The sequence below is a fragment of the Colias philodice genome, chromosome 30 (genome assembly GCF_061535455.1).
Source record: "Colias philodice isolate Cphi_HAF_F1 chromosome 30, ilColPhil1 Martin Lab GWU primary, whole genome shotgun sequence".
In the NCBI taxonomy this organism is placed as follows: domain Eukaryota; kingdom Metazoa; phylum Arthropoda; class Insecta; order Lepidoptera; family Pieridae; genus Colias; species Colias philodice.
Genome location: NC_143115.1, coordinates 1,471,110 through 1,483,724, shown reverse-complemented (window position 1 = coordinate 1,483,724; position 12,615 = coordinate 1,471,110). Strand labels below are relative to the sequence as shown.

The window sequence follows — 12,615 nt, the reverse complement described above, 5'->3', positions numbered from 1 at the left end:
ATTGACATGGGCACATGTCATTTCAAACTGTCGAACTGACATATATCTGTCCTCTTTTTTCGCATGACATTTTGCCATAAGCCAAAAAGGCCAAACTAGTGCTATATTGTTCAATTAATTGTTACTTCTCCAGGCTTGATAATTGCTCCGAGGGAGCGAAGCTCCGCATATTACCATGGCAACCGCTGTCTGTTTACGCGGTTACCATGGCAACCCGTACCTCGCTATGCCCCGCCCACGCAGCTGCTCTCAACACACTCCACCCCTCCCCATCAGCAGCTGATGCACACGCATCGGCACGCAGCAATAGCGCCGTTCTATACTACCCGTACTGGTAACCATAGCAACCGAGTGCGTCACCGTGGCCAGCGCTGGTTACTATGGCAACGTAGCGTCGCGCGCCACCACGCTCCCATTTGTTTACACGGTTACCATAGCAACACCTATAGTAACGCGTACCTCGCTGTGCCCCGCCCACGCCGCAGCTCTCAACACGCTCCACCCCTCCCCGTCCGCTGCGGCCGCACACGCGCCGGCACGCAGCAATAACGCAGCGCACGCAGCTCGCCCGCTGCGGGCCGCCGCGTGCAGTGCGGTGCTGCCTGAGCTGTCGCGCGTTTCGACTAGCTGCGGACAGCGCTGGAAAAAAACAGTATACTTATTATTATATATTTATTTATTTTATTTAACCATTCATTGTACCACACCATTTAATATTACAATGTACAGTTTATATATTTGTATGGATGCGAGGTAAAGTACAAAAAGGTGACCTTATCGCTAAAAAGCGATTTCTTCCAGGCTAAGGCTAACTAGTTATATATAGTACTAGGTTTCCGCCCGCGGCTTCGCCCGCGCAGTCAAAGAAAAACCCGCATAGTTCGCGTTCCCGTAGGATTTCCGGGATTGCGTCATTTTCCCGGGATAAAAAGTAGTATATGTCCTTTCTCGGGTATCAAAATATTTCCATGCCAAATTTCATGAAAATTGGTTCAGTAGTTTAGGCGTGATTGAGTAACAGACAGACAGACAGAGTTACTTTCGCATTTATAATATTAGTATGGATTAGTTCGAAATTTGGACCATCAGAAGTCACATAAGGAAATACAATCTGATGTCACAACTTGTAAATGAGACGATGAACCTAATTTAAATCTTTTAACGGTAAAAGCAACGGCTCTAAAGTCGAAAAAGAAGGCTACTAAGATGTGACATAGCTCTTACTGGATTCCATTCTTTATGTGATAAAAATTATTAGTTGAAGTTTTAATATTCGGCCTGTCCATTCGTATCCTGACCAACTGAAGGAAAATTATTTTTTTAAACCAGCTTTAAAAAAACTATTTTTGCTATAAGTACCACAAAGAAAACATTATAAAAAAAAACAAATGTACCCACAAAAAAACTATCGAATAAATTTCACTGACTGCCAATTTTTTTTACTGTACAAATAATTATCCAAAGTCAAAACACAGTACATTATAATCACAACATGACCTACATCTCAATTCAACACACGCTAAAATAACTTTCACTTTGTAAGTGAAATTCTAATACATTCACAAATTTCGATAGTCTACACAACGGGTTCCGTGGTGTAGTGGTTATCACATCTGCTTTACACGCAGAAGGCCGCCAGTTCGATCCTGGCCGGAATCATAATTTTTTATCTTTCAATATAATTCTGTAATATTAAATGAATTTTGAAATAGCGTACATTTTTTAATTAATGAAATAGCGTACATTTTTTAATTAATGAAATGGCGTACATTTTTTTTTTCATATATTTCTGTATTATTTCCTATAACAATAATAATTAACGTAGTCGCATCTTTCTATAGTCTTACATTAACATTGAAAGTGTTTACGTTCTATTCTAGAAGTGAAATTTACATTCTAGATACGAGTAAAGAAGTAAGCACACACTTGTCAGAAAATTTACAGTCGACTTAAACAAGGCATTAATTTTATTTATTTATTTATTTATTAATAGCTGCTCTGCGCGGTTTCACTCCCGTGGCTCCACTCCTGCTGGTCGTAGCGTGATGATATATAGCCTACTAGATTTCCGCCCGCGGCTTCGCCCGCGTTTTCAAAGGAAAACCCGCATAGTTCCCGTTCCCGTGGGATTTTCGGGATAAAACCTATCCTATGTGTTAATCCAAGTTACCCTCTATATGTGTGCTAAATTTCATTGTAATCGGTTCAGTAGTTTTTACGTGAAAGAGTAACAAACATACAAACATCCATACATCCATACATCCATACAAACTTTCGCCTTTATAATAGTATTAAGATATTGCTCGTGGATAATGTAGCTTTCGAATGGTGAAAGAATTTTTAAAATCGGTCCAGTATTTTATGAGCATTACAATCAAACAAACAAACAAACAAAGTTTTCCTCTTTATAATATTAGTGTAGATATAATCAATATCATCATTATAATTTTATGCAAATTTAAATTCAAACCTTTACTAACTACGAATTTATTCATCATCCATGCTTCCCAACTTAAACAACGCTATAACATACAATCCTTGTCATCATCATCATCATCATCATCATCACCATCACCACCTCACCTTCAACAAAGCCGCCAACGCCTCTTCATCACCCCGACTCGCCAGCTCGTGTATAGTGCTGGGGTCCATCACCAACGCATCATCTTGCTCATCACCGGTCGCGTCGTTTATCTCTTCGCTCTCCACTTGCTGGTCTGTAGAGAGCTGTGGGAATTTACGAATCATAACAAAATCGAATCATCATTTGTTTGCCAGAATGTAAGTTTTACAGTTAATCATCTATATATTATGTATATAAAAAATTCCCGTGTCACAATGTTTGTTACCATACTCCTCCAAACTCAAACTCAAACATTTATTTATTCAATTAGACTTCTTATAGAAGCACTTTTGAAACAACATTACATATTTTAAAATTTACCACCGATTCGGAAAGCAGTATCTACGGAGAAGAACCGGTAAGAAACTCCATAGTTGCCCTTTTAAATCATGTCAGTTTTACAATTTTACAAAATACATAATATGTAACACCATATATTATAATAACATGCCAAAGAACTGTCCTGTGGTCGGCCAACATCTATTCAGTCCAAAATCGGCCAACATCTATTTTTCATATGTACCACGGGCGAAGCCAGGGCGGACCGCTAGTATTATATAAAAATGAAAAACCCGGTTTCCTTGGTCACGGCATCACACGTGATCAATCATTCTTTTTTTTATAATATTCCTTGAAGTACCAGGATGGTTCTTATGGAAAGAAAACATAAACATGTACCACGGGCGAAGCCGGGGCGGATCGCTAGTATATAATATAAAGCATGTTTAACGATCATCAACTATAAAATATTGCTATATTTTGTAGTTTGAGCAAATTATATAAATCAATCATTTATAAAAAAACCGGCCAAGTGCGAGTCGGGCTCGCGCACAAAGGGTTCCGTAGCAGCAAATATAATAAATTACAGTTAAATCAACCTATCTCAAAAACTATAAGAGATACTTTGATCAAACCAAAAATCGTTGAAAGAGTTAATTAGCATGCATCACCTCTATTTTTTTTAGAATTTTATACCCCGTAGTTATAAAAATAGAGGGGGGGGGACATACTTTTTACGACTTTGAGAGCTGATATCTCAAAAACCGTTCACTTTAAGAAAAATGTTTTTTAGAAAACTTTATATCATTTTAAAAGACCTTTCCATTGATACCCCACACGGGTATGTACATCGAAAAAAAAAATTTCATCCCTCAGTTACATGTATGGGGGGCCCCACCCCCAATTCTTTTTTTTACTATTTAGTGTCATATTTTTGTAGCGGTTCATACAACACATATTCCCATCAAATTTCATCACTGTAGTACTTATAGTTTCCGAGTAAATCGGCTGTGACAGACGGACAGACGGACAGACGGACAGACGGACATGACGAAACTATAAGGGTTCCGTTTTTGCCATTTTGGCTACGGAACCCTAAAAAGAAAGAGCATGCGTGCCGGAAAAGGAGAATGGGCAAATTGGGCCTGAAACTTGGGCTAAGACCAATACACACGAAATATTGTTTTTGTGATAGATCATTACACATACCTTACGAAAAAAATAAAATAAAAAAATAAATCAACCGGGTTCTTGTACAGTCAAGGCAAAAAGTTTTATTTATTTGGCTATTATTTTGCGCACAATAACGGTGTTTTTAATTCGAGTGAAGTAAATATAAATCTAAATGTCACTGGAGTGACTAAGTTTAACAACAAAAAACGTCTAACTACGTTGAATTATAATAAACACGGTATAGGTACCTGTTACAAAACATAATATTAGTGTATTTCGGTTATTAGAAGGCTTAAGATTAGTACGTATTTGTAAGTGAAAGTGAATTGGAGTAACATAAAGATATTGTCATTGTCTTATAACAGTTATTTATTGCAAAAAATATTATACACAAAGAAATAAAACTTGATGTGACTGTACAAAAACCCGGTTGATTATTTTTTTATATATATTTTTCCCGTTATGTATGTGTTATGATCTATTATAAAAACAATATCTCATGTGTATTGGTCCAACTCAAGGGTTCAGGCCCAACTTCCATAGTAAAATGCCCATTCTCCTTTTACCCTCAACGCGTTTAAGTTTCACTTCTGACATATGTTTTTCATTTTTTTCCTATATCTTATTATTATATCCACTTTATCATTGTTATAATTAATGTAAAACTACTGTCCCATTAATTGTCTTATTATTGGTATTCCTTTTTATTGGCGTACTAGTGGTCCGCCCCGGATTCGCCCGTGGTACATATTTCGCAATAAAAGGTAGCCTATGTCCTTTCTCGGGTATCAAAATATCTCCATACCAAATTTCATGCAAATTGGTTCAGTAGTTTAGGCGTGATTGAGTAACAGACAGACAGACAGAGTTACTTTCGCATTTATAATATTAGTATGGATTGTTTTGTTAAAGTTAATTATAAATATTGTAATACAAATAGCTGTAAGGAATCTATGTAAAAATAAATAAATAAATAAATATCCCCCACTTACCACATCAACATCTGGCTCCCTACTATCAGCTCGGCTCAGTTCAAGCAGGGCTCTCAACACGCGTCTATCTCGCGGCCAACGGGCGGTTTCTTCACCGTTCACTAATTCTGGCATTATGCTTTCGAGCGTGGATGGGTCGGCTGTAATGTTATATTTAAAGGTCTATAATTAAATAATTATGAAAATCAATTTTAATATGTTAAAATATACATAACTAGATATGCAGCGCAGAGTTTCTCACGTGGTTGTGAGTCTAATTATGTTAAACGGGTTCTGTGTGTACTTCAAAAATCTTTCGCATTCATTCAAAAAAAAAATTATCCAACTACATCCTACTACTATTATAAAGGCGAAAGTTTGTAAGTATGGATGTATGGATGTTTGTTACTCTTTCACGTAAAAACTACTGAATGGATTTGAATGAAACTTTACCACAATATAGCTTATACATCAGAATAACACATAGGATAGGTTTAATCCCGGAAATCCCACGGGAACGGGAACTATGCGGGTTTTTCTTTGAAAACGCGGGCGTAGCCGCGGGTGGAAAGCTAGTGAAAATATAAATCTCGAAGGAAAGGCATAAGTATATTTACATTCAAATTCGAAAAAGCGTTCCTGTAAGCTTAATTACTCATAATTGCTAGACTATTATAAATAATTGGGAAGTAAATAATAAAATGTATCATATACCTCTCACGTAAAATAACATTGTTTTATCCAAAAACAATCAACACACACTTTAAAAGTCTTTATTGCTCAACTAATGAATGACCACTGGTTTTACTACACTAAAAATTAAAACATCTACTAGTTTCAAATCACTTGAAAATAGTTCTAAACAATATTCGTAGCACATTTCACAAACAAAAACACGTAAGGAAAACTACCACAAAATATACGTCCTTCCTCTATGACGATCTATTAAAAACTAAAGCATGTATAAATTATACCATATGACTAAATTTACCAACAACACACTATAATATTCCTTATCTCTATATAGATAAGAGTCATTTTACATTTCAAAGGAAGCGACTGATAAAATAATTAGTGGAAATCATGTAATCTGAATTAGTCCGAAATGAATAATAGTCTAAAAATTATAATGATGCATTAGAATATGCAAAAAATTATCAGATTTTTTGGAAAAATTGAATAGGTATGAATATTTCGAATGAAAACTAAAGCAGTACTTTGTACTATGGATTAATCTAAATTTAATTGATGAATTTTCGTTTAGTTGTTTACTTTTTAAAAATTTTAGATTCAGGAAAAATATATTTATAAAGTTTTGACTCTCAAATATTTGAAAAGTCGTAAATAAATTGAGAAAAACATAAATAACTATCCATAAATTTCCAGAAAATTAACCTGAGTATCAATTGATTTAGATATAAAAACAAGATCTTATCTTTTTAATTATAAGATACATTAAAATCTTATTTTAATACGTTTATCTTATTTTAATTAAGTTTTGACTCTCAAATATTTGAAAAGTCGTAAATAAATTGAGAAAAACAATCTTAAATCCATAAATTTGTAGATAATTAAACTGAGTGTACATTGATTTAGATATAAGAACAAGATTTTATCTTTTTAATCATAAGATACATTAAAATCTTATTTTAAAACATCACAAACATAATCAATCAATTCCTAATTTGTCAATTATTTAACTACTATAATCCACACACAGTAAAAAAACAATGTTTTGTTATAAAATGCCTATTAGTATAGTAGCTATACAACACTAATTGTATGATTATTGATTACATCTCATTAAGATGCTTAGTGAAACGAATATTGGAAGCTAATGCGTAATTAGATAAGTGTGAATTCATTTACTGTTTTGTTTTTACTTAAACTCATAATTAATCTATTATTTGAGGCATACTCAAACTCAAACATTTATTTATTCAAATAGACTTCTTTTAGAAGCACTTTCGAATCGTCATTACATATTTTTAACATTTACCACCGATTCAGAAAGCAGTATCTATGGAGAAGAATCGGCAAGAAACTCCATAGCCATATCCATTTAATATTAAAATCACCTAAAAACGTGTAATAACATGCTTATTTAAAAAGTTGGATTTCACTAAAAAATATCTTCAAACCACAAATATTTATAATTATAATTATTTCCAGATTTATAAGGAAAAGGGAATGTTTATTCCACAAAACTTCCTAGTAAGGAAAATAACAAAACAGATAAATAACAATAATTGTCCTGCATTATTGAAAATGATTTTGTTTGACATTTTAATAATATCGTTAAATATGATTTTTTTTCACTGAGATCGGGAATTGCTATTTCAGAAAGAGAGAAGATTTTTTTATAAAACCTAAAATATTTACATAGTCGAAAACTGCTGAACCACTTTGGATGCAATTTGTATTTTAGAAATGATATATGTACCTAAGAGAAGCGAAAATTAAATATATTGTACTAATTTCACTAACAAACTATAAATAACTCACAATCACCTATTAAAAATCTTCGAGCGATGTTGTAATACATTGTGGCAGTAATGTTCAAAGTCCATCATAAGAAAACTCTGCCCAATAGACGTGTAGGCAGAGTTTTGCTTGCTATATTTTTAAGTGTGAGTTGTAATGTCATTGTGTTGTGTGAGTTATGATTGTGAGTCCAATTGTTTATTGTACTTCAACGCGTATCTTATTTATTTATTTTATTTTTACTATCAAAAAAGATTGAATAAACATACCTGATGCTGACTCCTTGCTTTCTGATTCTGGATCGCCATCTTTTTCTTCAGTTTTCGAATCGTTCTGAAATTTAATTTTATGTAATAAACAAAATGGATTTGTACGCAACGGTAAGTAATGTTGGTATCAAAAATAAACTAAACACTACACAATATTTAACATAGTCTATCAGTTCTATTGAATTGTTTTTGTCCTGATAAATTCAAAACTACATACTGTACCAATTTTCAATACATTTTCACCATCAGAAAGCTTAGTTCTCTGGGAAGGTATATTATTATTTATTAGCATATAATTTAACAAGTTTGCCACCACACAGGCAAAACCGCGGGTAAATAGTAAATGTTACGTAAGATATCTTACTTGCGTGTCACACTCAAGGCGTCTAGCTATATCCGTCTCTCTCTTCAACGCCGCTTCTACGTCACATCCGGAGTCCAAAACCCATAGGAGTATAAGCGTGTGAAGGTTTAAAACTTCATCGTCGCTGAAATAATTATAAATAATTGTTGAATGTTTAGTTAAAATTATACTATGTACTATACTTATCTCCATATTACGAATCGATACCAAGTTCAACGACACTACGATCATATAGATCACTCATAAGTGGTAAGGCCGACAATTATTATCAAGAAATTACTATTATAAATTTGTACTCTGTCTTTTTTGAATGTCCCATGTCCACTAGCGGGGTAAAGCTTTGGTCTGGTGATCTTGACGCACAACGCTGAGGTATGCGGTTTGCGATGCCGAACACTCAATCATATGAAAAACGTCGACAATGTTCTCTTGTTCCGTCGCAGTACGCGTCAGCGGCGAAGGGCAAGCGCGGTGAGTGGGGAGGTGTACTCCCGCACAGCGCGGCGTCATTCTCGATTGAACACTGCGGTGTGCGGGTATGCGTCACGGCATATATGAATGCGACAATATGAATTTTTTCGAAGACAATTTAATAGAATTAGTTCTATCCTTCTTTATATATTATAATAAAGACAAAAAACATAAAAGTTTGATAATTACAGCAAAATTGTTCATGTTCACGTCTACCTTGGTAGCTGCGGCAAAATCAACTGACCACCTCTCCGCAGGGACGGTAAATGCTGCGTCGTGACGCTGCGTTGGGGCGCATACCTCAGCGTTGTGCGTCATGATCACCAGACCAAAGCTTAAGGGGTAGATGCATCTGTTTCATTGATCGATTTTCTTTTAGGGACAAGTAGGTGATCAGCCTTTTGTGTCCTACCAGACCAAGACGTATTTTTTTTCTTCGTCTCCACCGGAAATCGAACCCAGTACCCCTCGGTGCTACGCTCACGCGTCAACCGCTGTACCAAGGAGGCGGTCAACAACTACATGAAAGTGTTAAATAAATAAATAATTAATTACGAACACGTGACTTATTGTCTCAACTGTTTTCAGTACTTTTAATACTTGTATTGTTGGCGGATTATGTTTTTAATGAGATTTTTTTTTCATCGGGTTAATCCAGAACATGCAAAGTTAATAAAAACGTGAAATAAACTACAATGATACAAATTCAACTCACGTATTTTTATTTTTCTTCTGCGATGACAAATGCTGTTCGAGGTACGTCATGTGATACACGTAATGGTGAATTTCAAGCGGGCTGAGTCTGAAATTTATTACATATTTGGATGTTATCAAACAGAAGTTTACAATATTTGCTAAAACATCAAGTTTTCTAAATTTCATATATTTACATTGGCACACTTAAAAATTGCATTCCGAATCAGTGCTAAAAATTACATGAAATCTATATCAATAACAAAATTGACTTTGACTATATCATAAATAAACATTACGAAAAGCAATGGTCCAAGTAGTGAACCCTGCGGCACACCAGGTGACATTTTAAAGAAAGAAGTATACCCACCATCTACTCTGTCTGTATTCTATTTGATTTAAATTATGAAAACCTCGTCGGCAAAAAGCCAGTGATACTCTGATGGCTACAATTTTCTAATAAGGAAGTTGTGGTCAATCTGATCAAAAGCGCTATTGAAATCTTTAAGTCTCTTTGAGAGCTTGGATCGATCACATTTAAAAGATCGGCTTCTCCTTTGTTCAAATGTTTTGCTACAACCCATACAGGGTTGAGTTTAATGGTTATTAAAAAATAGCAAATCAAAGGAAATTAATATTTTTTTGTTTATTTCGTTATTTATACCATTACCAGTAGCGTGTAGTACATCACGAGCGCGGCATATAGAGACACTTACCATCATCAAATCGGTATCATCTGAGTTTTGTCAGCGAGCCAGACATCCCTTCCACCTAGCTATCACCCCCCCCCCCTTTTCTTGCCCTCCCCCCCACTCACCCCCTAGCCAGCAGCGTGTAGCACATGGCGAGCGCCGCGTGCCCGTCGGGCGCGCTGCACAAGTAGCGACGCGTGCAATGCTTCACATCTAGCAGCCACGCCGCGAACGAAGCGTGGAATACACGTAAGTGACCGGTGCCGCGCTCCATTACTAGTACACTGCATGAAATACATAGCTACATGAATAATTACACTCACTATTATGTACGCTACACAAAATAAATAGACTAGACTCATGATCGCTGTTGCGGCAGTAAGGCTCGTTTTTGCATTAACTGTGTTTTTGTGTTGAAATGAAACGTCTTTCCTCTATAGAATCGGTTTTATTGCTGATTGAAGCACACATAATGTAATAAGTGACTTAATCGTCGACGTAATGTGAAAATCTGTGTGAAAATCTCTGTGTGAAAATCTGTGTTTAAATCTCGGTGTGAAAATCTCTGTGTGAAAATCTCTGTATGAAAACCTCTGTGTGAAAATCTCTGTGTGTAAATCTCTGTGTGAAAATCTCCGTGTGAAAATCTCTGTGAAAATCACCGTGGTAAAATCTCTATGTGAAAATCTCCGTGTGAAAATATCTGTGAAAATCTCCGTGTGACAATCTCCGTTTGAAAATCTCTGTGTGAAAATCTATGTGTTTAAATCTCGGTGTGAAAATCTCTGTGTGAAAATCTCGGTGTTAAAATCTCGGTTTGAAAATCTCGGTTTGAAAATCTCCGTGTGAAAATCTCCGTGTGAAAATCTCTGTGTGAAAATCTCTGTGTGAAAATCTCTGTGTGAAAATCTGTGTGAAAATCTCTGTGTGAAAATCTCTGTGTGAAAATCTGTGTGAAAATGACTGTGTGAAAATCTCTGTGTGAAAATCTCTGTGAAAATCTCTGTGTGAAAATCTCTGTGTGAAAATCTCTGTGTGAAAATCTCTGTGTGAAAATCTCTGTGTGAAAATCTCTGTGTGAAAATCTCTGTGTGAAAATCTCTGTGTGAAAATCTCTGTGTGAAAATCTCGCTCGCGACTGCGCTCGCGACAGGCACAGATTTTCACACAGACACACACATTTTCAATAAGTGACATTTGGCTTACAGTTGTGCGTAGCAGAGAGTTATATTACGTGATGGTCATATTTTACTAAACTATATGCTTATTTATAATGTCCAAACTCAAGTAGGTACGGTCAGCCAAGAAAGTGGTGTACCAGTTTTGATTTAATTTCCCGGTCATCGAAAATTACAACAAGGTTCGTTATAAAAAGATATTACTGAAAGAGACAACATTATCATGACGTAAACCTATGTATTTAGTATTCATACGTCATATGTCACATATAAGTACATGACATTTTAACATTTACATTTTACATTTTAACATTTTACATATTTTCATGTACATGAATTCATTCAGAAGTATCGTGAAAGGCCATAAGCACAGATGTAACGCTATGAAATATCATGTAGCTGTAGGAACGCTTGCAAAGATTTTTTTAAAGTATAGATACGTCACCCGGGCACGTTTTTTTTTTACGGGCCCGGGAAGTGGTGAACATACTGGGTAATTTTATGTTTCTTGGCATTTAATTCTTTTTTTTATTCCATTCGAAGATCTAACGATAGTAAATGTTTCCATACTGAATTGGCCTATCTTTCACCTTAGCAAACAAAAAAAAATCAAGCATCTAGCACAATAATTGACGTCACCATGAGTGAAAATATCATCGTACTCGGCGATAGGTGAAAAATTGAAAAAACGTCATAACTCCGAAAATACGAAAAATCGCATAACATACTTGGGGGTGATTCGGATAGCCCTCTAGGTCCTCTACCTCCCAGCTTACGTTCATCACTACTTTTTGGGACACCCTGTATATCATCACGCTAAGACCAACAGGAGCGGAGCAATGCAGGTAAAACCGTGGGGCACAGCTAGTTTACTTACCGTCTGAGCAAATGCAGCCGCCTGTTAAAGTCCTCTCTTGTGACACTGTACTCTTTTGTCAAGAGACATTTATATAGCATCTCTTCTGTGACGCCGCACCGTGCTGCTAAAAGCACGTCCAGGAGAAGACGCACCTGTAAGAGATAGAAAGAATAAGAGATAGAGTTAGAAAGAGAGTGAGATATTTAGATAAATACTAGATTTCCGCCCGCGGCTTCGCCCGCGTTTTCAAAGGAAAACCCGCATAGTTCCCGTTCCCGTGGGATTTCCGGGATGAAACCTATCCTATGTGTTATTCTGATGTATAAGCTATATTGTGGTAAAGTATCATTCAAATCCATTCAGTAGTTTTTACGTGAAAGAGTAACAAACATCCATACATCCATACATCCATACTTACAAACTTTTGCCTTTATAATAGTAGCAGGATAGTTTCAACAGACTGTTAATATGGTCTCTTTTGTATTTGCCTAATTTTTTAACGAGAAAGAAAAAAAAGATATTGAGTTTTCATATGCCTTGACGGGTAGGATACGCCTGG

The 12,615-nt window shown here is 35.7% G+C and overlaps 1 protein-coding gene and 1 non-coding gene across 3 annotated transcripts in view; one reads left to right on the top strand and one right to left on the bottom strand.

The window, feature by feature from the left end:
* The window catches only part of LOC149475375 (uncharacterized), a 93,896-nt gene that overhangs the window by 21,763 nt on the left and 59,518 nt on the right, over positions 1 to 12,615 (bottom strand). For both annotated transcript variants that reach the window (XM_089713305.1, XM_089713307.1), the window contains exons 14-21: positions 12,075 to 12,208; positions 10,145 to 10,303; positions 9,350 to 9,436; positions 8,164 to 8,287; positions 7,800 to 7,863; positions 5,068 to 5,207; positions 2,584 to 2,727; positions 460 to 639 (exon numbers count right to left, since the gene is read on the bottom strand). In XM_089713305.1, coding sequence (XP_089569431.1) covers positions 460 to 639; positions 2,584 to 2,727; positions 5,068 to 5,207; positions 7,800 to 7,863; positions 8,164 to 8,287; positions 9,350 to 9,436; positions 10,145 to 10,303; positions 12,075 to 12,208 — 1,032 coding nt within the window. The remainder of the gene's footprint in view (positions 1 to 459; positions 640 to 2,583; positions 2,728 to 5,067; positions 5,208 to 7,799; positions 7,864 to 8,163; positions 8,288 to 9,349; positions 9,437 to 10,144; positions 10,304 to 12,074; positions 12,209 to 12,615) is intronic.
* Positions 1,587 to 1,659, top strand: TRNAV-UAC (transfer RNA valine (anticodon UAC)). Its single transcript has one exon. It is a non-coding gene; the product is annotated as a tRNA-Val (tRNA).